This window comes from Balaenoptera borealis (assembly GCF_965194805.1).
Source record: "Balaenoptera borealis genome assembly, chromosome: 13".
Classification (NCBI taxonomy): Eukaryota; Metazoa; Chordata; class Mammalia; order Artiodactyla; family Balaenopteridae; genus Balaenoptera; species Balaenoptera borealis.
The window spans coordinates 43,193,363-43,212,025 of NC_138870.1; the positions used below are offsets into that span (position 1 = coordinate 43,193,363).

Genomic DNA, 18,663 nt, shown 5'->3' on the forward strand with positions numbered 1-18,663 from the left:
GATTTTTACCAAACCCACAAGGAACAGGTAATCCTTTTTTCATATATAAAATAAAAAGCCACCCAATTCATCGTACAAAGTTAGTATAACCTTGATACCAAAATCAGACTAAGGCAGTGTTTTAAAATTCTAAATAATCTCACTTGTGAAAAGATGCAAAATTATAAAATCTAGCTGTTTCGGTTATCTGCTGCTATGTAGTACACTGCCCCAACTTGGTGGCATAAAACAAAGTCATGCATATATACATTCTGTGCATCATGAATTAGGGCACAGTGGGAACATCTCATATCTGTCCCAAAATGTCTGGCCTCAGCTATGAGAACTCATATGTCTGGGGGGGATGATTTGAACAGCTTGGGGCCAGAATCATCTAGACTTCTTTGCTCACATATCTGAAGCTGAGGCTGGGATAACTGGAAGACTGGACTCAACTGGGACTGTTGACCGAAGCACTTCAATGTAGCCTTTCCTCATAGCTTGGACTTCTTACAGCATGGCAATTGGGTTCTGAAAAGGAGCATCAGAAGAGGATCATGTTAAGCTGTAAACGTCTTATCCACTCTTGGAAGGCATACATGTTCCTTCTGTTGCATTCTACTGCTCAGCCCAGATTCAAGAGAGATGACTCTACATCTTGATGAGAGAGAAGCAAAGTCACATTGCAAAGGAGCATGTGGTTTGGCAGATACCTTTGTGTATATGTCTGGAGATATTATATTGGAAAATTCAAACTTCCACACTAGCAAACCAAACCCAGTAGTGTATAAGAAATAATACATGAAAATCAAAGAGGGTCAAATCAAGGATGCTTCAATATTAGAGAAATCTGTTTATATAATACTTCTTATCAACAGCTTAAAAGAGAAAGCCATATGATTATCTCATCTCAATAGATTCAGGGGGAAAAAAAGATAAACTTCAACATTGACTAATGGAAAAAATTCAAAAAGCAAGGAATAGAAGAAGACTTTAAAATTTTTTTATTGAAATATAGTGGATTTACAATGTGTTAGTTTCAGGTGTACAGCAAAGTGATTAAGTTACATATATATGTATATATTCTTTTTTAGATTCTTTTCCATTATAGGTTATTATAAGATATTGAGTATAGTTCCCTGTGCTATACAGCTATACAGTAGGTCCTTGTTGGTTATCTATTTTTTACATATAGTAGTGTGTATATTTTAATCCTAAACTCCTAATTTATTCCTACCCGCCCCTTCCCCTTTGGTAACCATAAGTTTGTTTTCTATGTCTGTGAGTCTATTTTTGTTTTGTAAATAAGTTCATTTGTATTATGTTTTTAGATTCCACATACAAGCAATATTATATGATACTTTTCTTTCTCTCTCTGACTTACTTCACTCGGTATGATAATCTCTAGGTCCATCCATGTTGCTGCAAATGGAATTTTTTCAATTTTTTTATGGCTGAGTAATATTCCATTATACATATGTGTATATATGCCATATCTTCTTTATCCATTCATCTGTCGATGGAGACTTAGGTTGCTTCCATGTCTTGGCTATTGTAAATAGTGCTGCTATGGCGCATGTATCTTCTCAAATTATAGTTTTCTCTGGATATATATGCCCAGGAGTGGGATCGCTGGATCATATGGTAACTCTATTTTTAGTTTTTGAAGGAACCTCCATAGTGTTCTCCATAGTGGTTGTACCAATTTACATTCCCACCAGTTGTGTAGGAAGGTTCCTCTCCAGCATTTATTATTTGTAGACTTCTTGATAATGGCCATTATGGTCAGTGTGAGGTGGTACCTCTTTGGAGTTTTGATTTGCATTTCTCTAATAATTAGAAAGATGAACATCTTATTTGCCTATTGACCATCTGTATGTCTTTGGAGAAATGTCTATTTAGATATTCTGCCCAATTTTTAATTTGGTTGTTTTTTTTTATATTGAGCTGTATGAGCTGTTTGTGTATTTTGGAAATTAATCCCTTGTGGGTCACATCATTTGCAAATATTTTCTCCCATTCTGAGGGTTGTCTTTTCATCTTGTTTATGGTTTCCTTTGCTGTGCAAAAGCTTTTAAGTTTAATTAGGTCCCATTTGTTTATTTTTGTTTTTATATCCATTACTCTAGGAGACGGATCCAAAAAAATATTTCTGTGATTTACGTCAAAGAGTGTTGTGCCTACGTTTTCCTCTAGGACTTTTATAGTATCCATTCTTACGTTTAGGTCTTTAATCCATTTTGAGTTTATTTTTGTATATGGTGTTAGAAAACGTTCTAATTTCATTCTTTTACATGTAGCTGTCCAGTTTTCCCAGCACCACTTATTGAAGAGACTGTCTTTTCTCCATTGTATATTCTTGCCTCCTTTGTTGTAGATTAATTGACCATAGGTGCTTGGGTCTATTTTCTGGGCTTTCTATCCTGTTCCATTGATCTATATGTCTGCTTTTGTGCCAGTACCATACTGTTTTGATTACTGTAGCTTTGTAGTATAGTCTGAAGTCAGGGAGCCTGATTCCTCTAGCTTCATTTTTCTTTCTCAAGATTGCTTTGGCTATGTGGGGTCTTTTGTGTTTCCATACAAATTTTTTTAATTTTTGGGAATTCCCTGGTAGTCAAATGGTTAGGACTCAGAGCTTTCACTGAAGTGGGCCTGGGTTCAATCCCTGATCAGGGAACTAAGATCCAGCAAGCTGCGTGACGTGGCCAAAAAAAATTTTTTGTAATTAAAAAAAAATAATAAAAATTTTTTTGTTTTAGTTCTGTGGAAAATGCCTTTGGAATTTGATAGGGATTGCACTGAATCTATAGATTGCCTTGGTAGTATGGTCATTTTAATAGTATTGATTCTTCCAATCCAAGAACATGGTATATCTTTCCGTCTGTTTGTGTTGTCGTCAATTTCTTTAAGCAGCGTCTTCTAGTTTTCAGAGTACAGGACTTTCGCCTCCTTAGGTAGGTTTATTCTTCGGTGTTTTATTCTTTTTTGATGTGATGGTAAGTAGGATTGTTTCCTGTTTGCAGATGACATGATACTATACACAGAAAATCCTAAAGACTCTACCAGAAAACTACTAGACCTCATCAATGAATTCGGTAAAGTTTCAGGATACAAAATTAATATACAGAAATCTATTGCATTTCTATAAACTAACAATGGAATAGCAGAAAGAAAAATTAAGACTTCTTTGATAGATAGATCATCTATTACAAAACTACAGTAAAAAATACTTAATGGTGATACTTTAGAAGCACTACCATGAAAGTCAAGATTATGATGAGGATGCTTACTGTCTATCACTGTTTCTATTCAGCATTGTACTTAATATTATAGCTAGCATAATTAGGGGAAAGAGAATGAGCTATATGAATTGGATACAAAGGAAGAAAAACATTAATATTTGTAGACGGTATGATAGTCTATGTTGAAAATACAAGAGAATCTACAAATTTAAATAAGAATTTAGCAAGATTGCTGAATACAAGATAAACATATAAAAATCAATAGCATATGTCTCTAGTTTATGCTAATGGTGGAGTTAACTTGGTCAGATTAACCCTCCCAAAGATAGAAATAACTACATTTAAAAATTAAATGCAGTAGGTGACATTTGTGTGTTTGTGACTTTTTGTCTGAGGACATCCCCATAACTCCAAATAGCTTAAGTGGTAGAGACCCACACCCTATTGGCTTAAGGTGTAAAACGACAGAGTTTCAGGTTGGCAGAGCAGCCAGAGAGTAGTTAGGTGAGAAATCTATGCAGGGAGAAAGCCCCAGAAGATATAAGTCCCCAAATCTGCATAAAGAATCTGTCAAAATCTTTGACTAATAGCTGAACTAAATTATGTGGAGAAAAACCCAGAGTTCCTGGCGAAACAGAGCATCAGATAGAAGCTGAAAGAGTTAAGCAGAGATTTCAGCCATTGTCCATGAGAGAGGAAAATGAGATGGGAAGTTAAGCCCCCTCAAATTAACTGCCTTCTGGAATAAAAATCACTCTGTAAAAGAGTATAATCCATCCCAGTGATAAAACTACTAGAAATCTGAAGAAACAGAAAAATATGACTCATACTTAAGGAAAAAGAAAATCAGTCGATAGATACCAACTGCAAGATCACTCAGATGTTGCAATTAGTAGTCAAGAGCTTTAAATCAGTCATTTTATATATATATCTATATATATAAATATATACACATACTGGGACTTAAAGGGAAATATACACACAGTGGATAAACAGGGAATCTAGCAAAGAAATAGGAACTATAAAAAAAGAATCAAATGTAAATTCCAGGACTGAAAAGTACAATATTGAAATGAAAAACTGAGAAACTTAATGAGCTTAACAACAGATTGAAGATGGTATAATAAAGAATAAGTGGGGCTTCCCTGGTGGCACAGTGGTTGAGAATCTGCCTGCCAATGCAGGGGACACGGGTTCGAGCCCTGGTCTGGGAAGATCCCACATGCCGCGGAGCAGCTAAGCCCGTGCGCCACAACTACCTAGCCCACGTGCCACAACTTCTGAAGCCCACGCTCCTAGAGCCTGTGCTCTGCAGCAAAAGCCACTGCAATAAGAAGCCCATGCACCGCAACAAAGAGTAGCCCCTGCTCTCCACAACTAGAGAAAGCCTGCGTGCAGCAACACAGCCAAAAATAAATAAATAAAACAGATAAATTTATTAAAAAAAAAAAAGAATAAGTGGACTTGATGACTGATTATCAGCCTGAAGAACAAAGAGAAAAAAGACTGAAGAAAAAAAATAATGAAGAAAGCTTTGAGTCCTTTAGAGTCCTTTGGTGGGAAAGAGAATGGGACATAAAAAAATATGTGCAGAGGACTTCCCTGGCAGTCCAGTGGTTAAGACTCCCTGCTCCCAATGCAGGGGGCATGGGTTCAATCCCTGGTCAGGGAACTAAGATCCTGCATGCCACACGGTGCAGCCAAAAAAAATTAAAAATGTGCAGAAATAGTGGCAAAGCTCCCCAAATTTGGAAAGACATATATTTACAAACTGAAGAAACTCCAGGAACCCCAAGTGGTATATAGAAAACCACACTTAAACATGATCAAGGGCAAACAGCTAAACTTCAATAAAGCAAAAGTCTTAAAAGTAGCCTAGGGGAAGTGACACATTATATACAGGAGAACAATGATACAATTAATAGCCAACTTCTCATTAGTAATAACAGAAGCCAGAAGAACACAGAATGATATATTTAGAGTGCTGGAAGGAAAAAAAAAGCTGTTCAGTTCTATACCTCATCAGACTATCCTTCAAACATGAAGGTGAAACCTCAATCTGATAAAGACCATCTATGAAAAAATTCACTGCTTACACCACACTTAATAGTGAAAAACTGGATGATTTCTCCCTAAGGTTGGGAACAAGGCAACAAAGTCTGTTCTCACCACTTTTATTCAACATTGAATAAAAGGCAATTAGGCAAGAAAAGGAAACAAAAGGCATCCAGATTGAACAAGAAAAATTAAGGCGATCTCTAGTCCCAGAAGAAATGACTTGTATATATGAAATCCTAAGGAATACACACACCCAAACTATTAAACAAGTTCAGCAAGGTTGCAGAATACAAGATCAATAAAAAATATATTATTTCTATTTACTAGCCATGAACATTCCAAAAATGAAATTTAAAAACCAATTCTAGGACTTCCCTGGTGGCACAGCGGTTAAGAATCCGCCTGCCGGGGAGGGTGGGAGGGAGGGAGATGCAAGAGGGAAGAGATATGGGAACATATGTATATGTATAACTGATTCACTTTGTTATAAAGCAGAAACTAACATACCATTGTAAAGCAATTATATTTCAATAAAGATGTTAAAAAAAAAGAAAAGAATCCGCCTGCCAATGCAGGGGACACGGGTTTGAGCCCTGGTCTGGGAAGATCCCACGTGCCGCGGAGGAACGAAGCCCATCCGCCATGACTACTGAGCCTGCACTCTAGAGCCCATGAGCCACAACTACTGGAGCCCACATGCCACAACTACTGAAGCCCACACGCCTAGAGCCCATGCTCCGCAACAAGAGAAGCCAGCAAGATGAGAAGCCTGCACACTGCAACGAAGAGTGGCCCCTGCTCGCCACAACTAGAGAAAGCCCACGCGCAGCAACGAAGACCCAACACAGCCAAAAATAAATAAATAAAATAATTTTTTACAAAAATTCTATTTAAAATAGCATCAAAAGGAATAAAATATTACTTATTATAACCAAAGTGCAAACTTGTATACTAAAAACTATGAAATCATTGATAGAAACTAAAGAAGACCTAAACAAACGGAAGGTCATCCCCATGTTCATGGATTGGAAGATTTAATATTGTTAGGATGGCAATATTCCCCAAATTGATCTACAGATTCAATGCAATCTCTATCAAAATCCCAGCTGACTATTTTGCAGAAATGGATAGAGTGATTCTAGAATTCATCTGGAAGTGTAAGGGACTCAGAGTAGTCAAAACAATCTTGAAAAAGAATAATTAAGTTGGAGCACTTACACGTCCATATTTCAAAACCTACTACAAAGCTATAATAAGGAGAGTGTGATACTGGCATAAGGATAGACCTATCAATCAGTGGAATAGAATTGAAAGTCCAGAAATGGGAAAACCTCTGAAACTGTCCCCAACCCAGCCAAGTTAATAAAACAATAACAATATTAATATTGTATCTCAGGGGGGAATGGTGGAGATTAGTGCCATTCGTAAGGATGTCAGGTTCAGAGGTGCTGGTCCTTGTTCATTAAGCTCTTTTTAAATTCACCAGTCTGGTCCCTGCAGAAATTCTTGGATCCTGGGGGATGGCAGTGCACTACTGCAAACTCAACCAGATAGTAGACCCAATTATATCTGTTGTACTTGTATCTTTGCTAGATCAGATTAATAAGGTCTCAGGTACATGGTATGTAGCCATTGATTTGACAAATGTGTCTTTTTGTATTCCAATCAAGAAAGAGAATCAGTTCTCATAACAAGGAAAATAATTTGCAACTATGTGTGGTGATGGGTATTAACTAGACTTATTGTGGTGATCATTTTGTAATATATACATATATTGAATCTGAAAACTAATATAATGCTATATGTCAATTATATCTAAATTTTTTTTAAATTTTTTAAAGAATCAGAAGTAGTTCACATTCACATAGAAGGGACAGGAACATACATTTATAGTTTTGCCCCAGAATTACATTACGTGACATCACTCTGATCACACAGACAGAACAAGAAGTGGTTAGTACACTGAAGGTCTTGGTAAGCTGCATGCAATTCAGAGGATGGGAAATAAACTCTATGAAAGATTCAGAGGTCTAGTGCTCAGGGGCATGCTGACATATCCCCTAAGACAGAAAAAAACAAATTACTGCATCTTGCATTCCCTTTATCGAAGGAAGCACAATCTTTGGTAAGCAGGCCTCTTCAGGTTCTGGGGACAAAACATTCTATGCCTAGTAATACTGCTCTGGACAGTGTACCAGGTGACAGCTCAGCTTTAAGTAAGGTTTGGAGTCATATGATGTTGCAGATTCCATGGAGGTGACAGTCGTGGAAAAAGAAGCAGTGGGAAGTTTATGGCAAGACCCAGTGGGAGAATCACAATGCAAGCTATTGAAATCCAGGAGCAAGAATATGCCAGTTGTAGCAGAGAATTGTAAGCCTTTTGAAAATAGCGACTGGTGTGCTACTGGGCCATGATAGAGATGGAAAACTTGACCAGGGAACCCCAAGTGACTATGCGTCTGGAACTGGCCATCATTGGCTGGATTCTGTCAAATGCACCAAGTCGTAAAGTCAGATGGGCCCAACACCAAGACATCATAAGACAGGAACATTACACCTAGGACCAAGCCTAAGCAGAATCAGAGGACACAAGCAATATGCGTGCAGAGACAACCCAGAACCCGCTGTTACCCACCGCAGTTGCACCTAAGTGTTCTTCACTCAGCTCATACCTATGGCCATAGTGGTGCATGGGGGTGGCTCCAGCTGAAGCAGGTGTAAAAAGCCCGTTTGGGGGGCTTCCCTGGTGGTGCAAGTGGTTGAGAGTCTGCCTGCCGATGCAGGGGACACGGGTTCGAGCCCTGGTCTGGGAAGATCCCACATTCCGCGGGGCAACTAGGCCCGTGAGCCACAAATACTGAGCCTGCGTGTCTGGAGCCTGTGCTCCGCAACAAGAGAGGCCACGATAGTGAGAGGCCCGTGTACCGCGATGAAGAGTGGCCCCCGCTTGCCGCAACTGGAGAAAGCCCTCGCACAGAAACGAAGACCCAACACAGCCAAAAATAAAATAAATAAATAAATAATTTAAAAACCTGTTTGGCTTATGGGTGGGTTATGACCATTTTCAGGGGTAACTTTGAAGGGCAGTTGCAGCGGAAATCTTCCCAATTGGCAGATATTAATGTGATCACCCATTTTGTGTGGAAGGAGAAGTGGCTCAAAGTGAGAATATATATGAACTCATGGGCAATGGCAAATGGCCTGGCCAGTTGGTCAGTGTCTTAAAAGGAAAAAGACTGGAAGATTGGCTGCAACAAGGTCTGGAGTAGAGGTATATGGATGGATATAGGGGAGGGAAGACAGAGTATGAAGATCTTTGCTTCATATATCAATGCCCATGAAAAAGAATTCACCATGGAAGAGACACTGAACATTCAAATAGAATGACGTGGCTGGTTGATGTCAGCCACGTACTGGCCATCTCAGTATTGGCACAATAAGCACATGAATGGAATAGATACAGTGGCAGAGATGGAGGCTATGCAGAGGCCCAATGGCAAGGACTCCCACTTACCAAGGCTGACTTAGATACTGCTGTCTCTGAATCTTCACGTAAATATTGACAGAGACCAACACTGAGCTCCCAAGGTGGCACTATTTATTTAGGAGACTAATTGGCCACTTGATAGTAAGTTGACAACACTAGGCTTCCTCCATCCTAGAAGGGCTAGTGATTTGTTCTCATGTGAATAGACTTACCTTTTCTGGATAAGAATTTGACCATCCTGCCCTCTGAGCCTCACTCAGCATCACTACCTGGGGGCTTACAAAGGGGCATGATACTTGCAGGCTGCTCTGACCAACATAAAGAAGTTTCCTCCAGTAAGCTGAATTTCATTTCCAAGCTGTCTTGCTACAACTCTGTAATCATAATCTTGAAGGTAAATAATTTGATTACTTATACACTCCAACTAGCACAATAACTAGTACTTGTCCATTGCAGGATTTTTCTAGCGGAACCAGCTAGGAGTCTACTGCAATTCACAATGCAAGAAATAATGATAGGTTGGACTTAGGGGGTAGTGGTGAGGTACACAGAAAGGGAGGAGGTCACATGGAAATAATTTCTCCTGTATCCAGGTGTATTAGTTAGGATTCTAGAAATTATAGTAATCAAAGTAAGCCAGTTTAAATAGAAAAGTGCTATTCATTAGAAGGACAAAAGGTGGCTCATGGAACCTAAGGGCTGAGGCAGGCAGCAGGTTCTAGAACTGGGGCCTACAAAGCCACTGGGTAGCTCTCTCAGCTCATCTGCATCGTTCACAGATGGAAGAGGCTCATTACAAAGCTCCTAATCTTTAGGATCATTTAACTAGAGAAAGATTAATTTTTGTCCAAAGACAAATTTCCATAGGGGAGACTCTGATGGCCCAGCTTAGGTCAGGTGCCCACTGTTGGTAAGATATGGATGACTGTGAGAAGTTCCCATAAAAAGGAGGAGGGATAGATGGACAGCCCTGTAGTTGTCCACTACTCCAAGGGCCTCATAGACTAGTTCTAGAAGTTCAATTCAAGCATAGTTAAGATGAAGCAGCAAAGTTTCAGAGCTAAGTTATCTGGGACAACCCTGTTTTAGGAGTGTTAGCTGAGACAGTACGATTGTAGTTCATAAAATCCCTGCAGGCATTTAGGACCTATCCTTAGTTAGGTTTTTAATTTTTGTATTTTTTAATTTTTGGCTGCATTGGGTCTTTGTTGCTGCACGTGGGCTTTCTCTAGTTGCAGCAAGCGGGGGCTACTCTTCATTGCAGTGCACGGGCTTCTCACTGCAGTGGCTTCTCTTGTTGCTGAGCATAGGCTCTAGGCAGCATGGGCTTCAGTAGTTGTGGCACGCGGGCCCTAGAGCGCATGGGCTTCAGTAGTTGGGGCTCGCGGGCTGTACAGCACAGGCTCAGTAGTTGTGGCGCACAGGCTTAGTTGCTCCGCAGCACGTGGGAACTTCCTGGACCAGGGACTGAACCCATGTCCCCTGCATTGGCAGGCAGATTCTTAACCACTGTGCCACCAGGGAAGTCCCCTTAGTTAAGTTTTCCTGCGAGTTTAGACTTGAGTATTGAAAAAAGACAAAACAACAACAAAAAAATTAAACCTATTTTTAGACCACAAAGCCTACATTTACTAGCTTTAAATAATTTCTGCCCTTTGAGGGCTACCCTGTTCCAGATACTGTTTCACAGCTCTCAAGTCCTCCACTCCAGCTCAGTCCTTTTGTTAACCCATGAGGCTTCTCAGGGTGTGCAGCCAATTAATGTTTTTAGCTAAGTTTCCAGCAGTTATATTGCAGTATCTTCCATACTAACATCCAACATTTATTTAGTGCTTACTCTGTGTCAGGCACTGGCTCTAACTTTACAGGTGTTAAACTCATTCAATCTACAAAACTGCATGGGATAGGTAGTACTGTTAAACCCATTTCATTATAATGTCCCTCTCTCCTAACTAGAAAACAGTACTCCAGGAGAGCCCATGAGGTGTCACCACTGGCTTGACCAGTTTATTTTCAAACAGTTACCTTTGAAAGGTAATTGAAAGTTAAATTTCTTTGTTTCACTCTACTTCCTCCCTTCTGAAGTCAAAGACCTGCCCATCTGGTTTATAAAACTCTATTTGGATAGAACTATGTGCATCATAACCAAGACTTTTTTTTTTCTTCATCTTCAGTTATTCCTCAAGTTGCAGAAGAGTAGTAGGTACAGCTTGTGACACTTCCATGAGAAAGAAACAAGGCTGGTGGAAATACTTGTGAGTGGCAGTGTTGCACAGCATAATATTTGATTTAGATTTAAGATACTTTATGGGTGTTAGAGGAACTAAAGAAGGAGCAGTCCATGCACATTTTGAAGGTTTCAGTAATTTAGTTTCTTTTGATGGTTGACGTTTTTCAGTCTCCCCATCCCTCTTGTCCTGATCAACATTTGTTAAGCATTCTGTCTTCTAAGGAAGAAACAACGGAACAAGAAAAGAACAATAAACTTAGAACCAGCCTTCCAGCCATTAATATTCTGGATTCTAGAACGACTTGTCGCTGGACTTTGTTAATCATGAAACTTGTCGCTGGACTTTGTTAATCATGAAAGGCCGATGTCTGAGAATCTCTTCTCCACTCCTTACCTTTATAAGGCACTTTGCTTTCCTATGATATATGACATTTTGATTCTTTAAATGTTGGGACATGGGATGAGTATTACACTTTCCCCAACTTTGATAAGAAGAGACACTTAAGAGAGGCTGGGTGATTTGCCTAATCAAAAGTGTAAAGTAAGGGCAGTTACCTATTGTAGGTTTTAATAGGTAGTCAGTGAATGACAATGGATAAACATTAGTGAGTTCTTAGGACTGTTAGTGTGGCACAGAGTTTAACTCTTGAGCTTTAAATCACATTATCTGGCCCTAAAGGTCAAACCAGGAAGGGCTCTATCCAGTCAATCAGTTTCTTACTTGGAGATCTCAAACTAGTAAACTTTCAGAAGAATTCTGGAACTTTCTATCAAGAGCAAACTGAAAGGTTTATCATTTGTTGTTTATTATCACTAGAAAACCATCAAATAAGATTTTGCAAGGAAATGAATAAAGAAAAAAATTCAGAATAATGCATAATCCCTTCTCCAGAAAGGGAGACACACATTAAAAAATATTTTTTAAAGTTTCTGTAATATACCAAAATGACGGTGTGATTTTATTTTACGACACTCGATCGTACGTAACTTTTGTCTAGTTTAAAAGGTGGGGTAAATCTGTGCTTCAGCGTGACACAGTAAGTCCCACTAACACACTAGCCCTACGAGCACCCTGTGGGTGTGGCTTTTAATCCTTTCATGTGTGATGAAAGATACAACTCTTAACGCAGTTTTCCGGGATTAACATTAGTCTGGGTGGTAAGAAAAGCTGAGGACAAGCCTTCAAGCTTCAAGTCACTCTGTCTACAAGAGGCGGGCAGGTCAGGCGTGGGTCAAGGCCGGGGAGGACGACACCTCTAGGCCACAGCAAATAGGGGCTGAGCGCAACGCCCCAACCGAAGAAAACTGCCCCACGCCGAGCGGTCTCCTGACACCCCGAGCAGTTGCTGGCCTCCGAAAACACGTGTGGGAGCAGTGGGGACAGAGCTCCTGAAGCAAAAAGGAACCGCAGGTAACTGTCACGCCCCACTCTTGCCAGAATAACACCTCCGCAACACTAACTCGCCACCCCGGAGTGGCCCGGCACAAGATGGCGGCGCGTCACGTGCGCAACGCGATGACGTAGCACGGCGGCCCGCAAGGAGGGACGGCCCTAACCTCACCCCCCACGCTTAGTTACTCAGTTTTGCCCCCCTTCCCTCCCCCGCCCCCGGCCTGGTGTAGATCATGCCGCCAGTGGCGGCCCTGACTGCCGAGGAAACGGTAGCCTAGGACAGTTAGCTGTTACGTGACACTGATTCTCCCTGCCCCGCCTGACCCCTGAGAAAGAGGCACGTCCCCGCCAAGTGAGGGGGTGGGGAAGTGGGTAGTGAATTCGGATCCACCTGGGAGGGGGGAGTGGAAGTTCCCGCCCCGGACAGCGGCGAGGCGGCAGCCACAGGTAAGCGGGGGGCGGGGGTGGGACGGGCTCCCCTATCCCCGGGCAAGGGGAGGGCGCGGGGGCGCGGCGCCGGCGGGGACACCAAGCCGGGTAGCGCGCCTGGTGGGGGTCGTGCGGGGCCGCCAAGGTGGGGGAGGGGCGCGGAGGGCGCGCGGCGGAAGGAGGAGGGGCTGCCCGCGGTTCCGGTTTTCCTGCTTTGGCCCCCGGCGCCCCTTCAGTCGGTGGTCTCTTCCTTCCTCCCTCTCGCCTGCTGCCCCCCCCAATGAAAATTAAACCGAAGACCTCCTGCCGCAGGGTGGCTTTCGCCTCTGAAGCCGCCCCTCTGCGGCCCAAGGCGAGCGCCCTCCGTCGAAGGTCTCGGGTTTGGGGCGGGAGCCGCGGGGAGGGCGGCGTGGCCTTGGCTTCCGCGCGTCTTCCGCCGAGCGCGGCCCGAGACCGGTTATCTCCGCCCGGGACCCCACAGAGCGCGCCGGGCGCCCTCGCGGTGCGGGACCCGGGACGCTCTCTGTGTGGGCAGAGCCAGTCCTTATCCTCTGGGAGCTTCCAGTCGAGTGCGGAGACAGACGGTAGAATAATCACACATACCCTAAACAATCACGGAAAGGTGCAGCCGACAGGCGAGGAAGGGGAATGTGGAGTGACAGAGCTCGTCTGTTTACATCCGGACAGACGATCAAACCGAGCAAACGTTCTCTTTGATTTTCTCCTGTATCACAAAACTAAGCATGGTATTTCATAGCGTCAACTACGCCGTGGAGCGTCCCGCTTGATCTCTTTACAGTTATTGTAGATGTTAATCACTAGTTGTTTTGTCAGCTTTTGAGGCGTAATGGGCTAAAATAGTCATTGGGAGCCTTTACGTTTCTGAGGCTTATTCAGCATAGATTTGGCAAGCATCTGTCAAACTGGCCTCGTTTGTGGTAAGAGTTTGTACACTATGTTTGCTTATGTTCGCAAAATGCGTTTTATCCTGAAAATTTCATTACCAACAGAAATATGCAGTTTTATTAAAATGCTGTTTTTCCTATAGACTTTATAAAATGCAGTTTACTCGGTGTCTCAATTAGAATCACTACTGTGTTGCTAAAGACGAGTACGTTAGGTCTGTTATTTGCGGTTGTCCTTTAAGGTTCGGCTTCGTCTGTGCTACATCTGTGCAGTACTACTGTATCACCAGTAGGTGGTGGTACCTTCAAAAAATGCTTTTTTTTTTCACATGTCATCCCATTTATTTATACTAATGAATTTTCAGCTTTCAAGTAGGGTGTTGTCTTGTGCCTGAATTTCCCTGTTTCTAAAGCTAGGTTGGAGTAATTGTCTAAAGATATTTTGTTAACCATTATTTCTATCAGTTTTAAGTAGGTAAACCCAACTAAACACATTGATTTATTCAGCAGTAGTAAGTACAAGGTATTATATTGGGAACAGGATGTGGTTTTTGACTCCCTAGAGCTTGCATTCTGGTAGGGAGACAGAAAACAGGCCATTATTATACTGTGATAATAAGTGCCATGAAAGGTGGGGGAAGCATGTGCTGTGGGGATACAGCCAAAGCTTCTAGACCAGTCTAAAGGAGTCATGAAAGTTTGCCTGAAGTATAACTCATAGGAATAGGCCACTTGAAGAGGAATAGTGTTTTTGGTAGACGGAGTAGCATACAGGAAAGCCTGAAGGTGAGAGAAAGCAGTGCAGGCAAATTTGAAGATCTGAAACAAATTCAGTATGACTAATAGCAATTTTCAGGGGGAGATTGTGAGTTGAGTTGTGGAAATGTTGAGCAAGAGACTTCTTGCCCGCAGGCTTCTACATCATCTATAGGTGGAGAAACTTAAGACCCTCTTCATTCATCAGATGAGAAAACTACACTATATTTGTTGATGTTTACTATTTTACTGCATACGTGACAGTCTCTGCTGGGCACAGAGCATACATTCACAAGATAGAGGCCCTGTTCTTAGGCACCTTAAGACTGGGGAAAACAGACATGCCTATAAACACAGTTCAGAATGTTAAGTAACCTCATTAGAAATATCTGCAAGGCACAGTGGAACAAGCATTAAGGAAGGAAGGACCTAGAGCAGTTGGGAACATAATGTTTGGGATGAAACTTGACAATGAGGAGTTTGCCAGGTGGACAAGTTGGGGATGTGAAGGTATTCTTGGAAGAGGGGCAGTGTGGAATGAAAGAACATGGATTTTGGCTTAAAACAGTTCTGGCTTCAGATCTTGCATTCACATCTTACTGTGAGATCTACAGAAATGGCAATTTCTTTGAGCCTCAATTTACACATCTCTAAAATAGGGAATCCAAAAAAATAATAATAAGGAATCCAGGTGATGATATATAAAGAGCTCTTAGTTTAGTGCCTAGCATATGTTCCTTTCTTAACAAGCTTTCTTAAAAGTGCCATGCCTTTACTTTAACATTCTTCATATGTCAGCAGGATCGTGATTTAGCTCCCCAAATTCATTCCCATTGATGGTACTTTTTTTTTCTTCTTTCAGTCTGTTTATTTTATTCATTTGAAATCCAGTTCGATTCTTTTTTTTTTTTTTTTGCCACGCTGCATGGCTTGCGGGATCTTAGTTCCCCGAACAGGGATTGAACCCTGGGGCCACGGCAGTGAAAGCACCGAGTCCTAACCACTGGACTGCCAGGGAACTCCCCCATTGATGGTACTTTTGAAGCTGTGTTTCACTGCCCACTTGTGATTCTGCCCAACTTGGGATTGTTTCATGTTAAGCTTCCATCTGCTGCCTGGGGCTTACTTTATTTTTACAGAAAATGTATGCATAAAATTCTGTGTTGAGCAAGTTTTTAACAGATTGTTAATCTTAACCTTAATTTTAGGAATAATAGCTTAAAAAAGTAAGCAAATAAAGGTTACATTCTGATAGCATCACTAAAAAAATATATATATATTGTTAATAATGAGCCGAAGGTATAAGGCTGCTTTCATTTTGGAAAAAAACCTGATTGGTTAATTCCTCTTTAAAAAAATCATAGAAAATAGGCTGTCTTCTTTTCTGTAGGAAATATAGTTGCAGTAATTGTCCAAAGTGTTATTTGCTGACTGTAGTGGCTTTTACTATGAAATGTCTGATGTTCTGTTGATGATGTTAGTTTCCATTAGATATAAGATTTCTTAATAATATTCTTATGGGGGAAAATCAGTGAGTCACAGTGAAACAGAAAAGTATCATTTTCAGTAATTTAACAAGGTATTATAAAATCTTTTATAGTTTCTTTCAGTGCTTTAGCACTACATCTTTTTTTTTTTCCTCTCTGCTCTATATTCTTATGTCTTCTGAAATGGAGTGTTTAAAAAGGCATTTTCAGTAGCGATAGTATGTAGGAAGTATAAAATTCCATCTTTGATGCTGTCTGTATGTTTAGTCTTTGGGATTACACTTCTCTTAGTGTAGATTAAAAATCACTGCACTCTTCCTAAAGAAGGGACTGTATATAGCTTAAAAGCAGTTCAAGAAACAACAAGGGAAACACTAGATGAACTTGTCAAAATTTAAAGTTTTAAAATAATCATAGTTACGTCATACTGGAAACATTTGTATCAAAATGAAAGAAATAAAATTTATATGAAGAAATAATAAAGGTAATAAGGAAAACACTAAGATCTGATAGATGGATGGACAAATAATACGAACAGAGAGCTCACATAACTAATGGAGAATTAAAGAAATGTAAAACAATGTACCATTTTCCATCTATCAGGTTAGTCATGACTAAAAAATTCACGGGACTTCCCTGGTGGTCCAGCGGTTAAGACTTCACCTTCCAATGCAAGGGGTGCAGGTTCGATCCCTGGTCAGGGACCTAAGATCCCACATGCCTTGGGGCCAAAAAACCAAAACATAAAACAGAAGCAATACTGTAACAAATTCAATAAAGACTTAAAAAAAAAACCACCCTGAATTCTTAAAAAAAAAAAAAAAAAATCCCCATTGCTAATTCTCATGTGCTTCTGGTGGACTATAATTCTTTCAGAAAACCTTAAATATTCATACTCCTTAACCAAGTAATTCTCGTTTTTAGAATATATCCTATGGCAATAATTTTAATTACAGAAAAAGCTTTATATACTAAACATATTAATCTCAGTATTGTTTTGTTTGGTAAAAAAATGTGAATTATGTACATTCACTGGATGGAATATTATGTAGCATTTAAATATGTTTCTATTTGAAACCTAGAAAATATTTGTGATAAATGAAAACAGGATACAAAATTGTACGTACATTATGTTTATGATTTTTTAAAAGTTGTGGAAAGAGAAGACTGAAAAGAAATTAGACAATATTGTAATTAAGTTTTTATCATCCTTTTTCTTTCTGTTGTATATTTTCCATGTTAGAAAAAAAGGCTAATGACATATTTAGAGGGAAAAGCATTAGAAACACTTTATGTTTGAGGTGATTTTATACCTTTTCTCAATGGCTAAAAACAGTAGCATCAATCCAGAGTTAAGAATGAATTTATTTTCTGCTGTCCCAAAGGGGAAAAAAAAGAGAAGAAAGAACATGCAGGCTTAAACTTCACAATTATTAAATTAATGATGCTAAGGGCCAAGTACCTAGTTGCCCCCTCTCTCTCTCTCTCTCTAAAAATTCTTTGAATTGTGGTAAAATACACATAAAATAAAATTTACTATCATTACCATTTTGAAGTATACAATTCAGTAGTGTTAAGTACATTACATTATTGTACCGCCACTATACAGAACTTTTTCATACCCATTAAACAACAACTACACGTCTCCCCCTCCCTCCAGTCCCTATTAACCACCATTCTACTTTGTTTCTATCGGTTTGACTTAAATAAGTGAAAGTACCTTAAAGTACCTTAAATAAGTGAAAGCATTCAGAATTTGTCTTTTTGTGACTGGTTTATTTCACCTAACATACGTCCACAGAGTTCATTCATGTTGTAGCATGTGTCATGATTTCCTTTCCTTTCTTTTTAAAGCTGAATAATATACCATTGTATATGTATATCACATTTTGTTTATTCGTTCATCCACTGATGAATATTTGAGTTGCTTCCACCTTTTGGCTATTGTTAATAATTCTCCTATGCACATAGGTGTACGAATATCTCTGTAAGACCCTGCTTTCAGTTCTTTTGGATATACACCCAAAAATGGGATTGCTGGATCATATAGTAATTCTATGTTTAATTTTTTGGGTTACCACCATATTGTTCTCCATAGCGACCGCACCATTCTACACTCCCAACCACAGTGCACAAATGTTCCAGTTTCTCCACATTGTTGCTAACACTTATTTTTTGTTTTTTTAAAAAAAATATTAGCCATCCTAATGGGTGTGAGGTGGTATCTTAATGTAGTTTTGATTTGCATTTCCCTAATTGAGCATCTTTTCATTTGTTTGCTGGCCGGCCCTCTCTCTTTTTATGTCTTTTCACATAATTAGAAAAATCTTAAATTCTACCCAAATCTTTTACCAGTCTCTTTCTAAGTAGTTCTCCTATTTGACATATTCCATCTCTCATAACCCATTTATTCTCATTCTTACCTAGCCTACATGTCCTGCAATTGATTATCTAGATCATCTGGATCTTTAGAAACTCCTTAGTTATGGTTTCATTTATTTATTTATTCTGTTCAACCTTTGCTCAATAAGTTCTCTATATTAAACTATGTATGCAATTAGAAAGTGTTCCCTAGGGGACTTCCCTGGCAGTCCAGTGGTTAAGAGTCTGCACTTCCCCTGCAGGGGGCACAGGTTCAATCCCTGGTCGGGAACTAAGATCCCACATGTTGCACGGCCAAAAAAAGAAAAGAAA

At 40.1% G+C, this 18,663-nt stretch overlaps 1 protein-coding gene and 1 long non-coding RNA gene across 10 annotated transcripts in view; one reads left to right on the forward strand and one right to left on the reverse strand.

The window, feature by feature from the left end:
* Positions 1-5,712: 5,712 nt before the first annotated feature.
* LOC309610119 lies at positions 5,713-13,209 on the reverse strand. The gene is made up of 3 exons (XR_014233724.1): positions 13,122-13,209; positions 11,331-12,388; positions 5,713-11,300 (listed from the first exon to the last, which is right to left on the reverse strand). It is a non-coding gene; the product is annotated as an uncharacterized lncRNA (long non-coding RNA).
* ATF1 (activating transcription factor 1) overlaps positions 12,298-18,663 on the forward strand; it is a 61,834-nt gene continuing 55,468 nt past the window's right edge. For 2 of the 9 annotated variants that reach the window (XM_082352515.1, XM_082352521.1), the window contains exon 1: positions 12,298-12,410. Coding sequence is in view for 4 of the 9 variants with exons in the window: in XM_082352519.1 (XP_082208645.1) it covers positions 13,102-13,173 (72 nt within the window). In the remaining 5 variants the exon portion in view is untranslated. Of the gene's footprint in view, positions 12,411-12,519; positions 12,840-13,005; positions 13,174-13,298; positions 13,760-18,663 lie in introns of those variants that run through there. The other 7 variants (XM_082352514.1, XM_082352520.1, XM_082352519.1 and 4 more) reach the window with 7 other exon arrangements.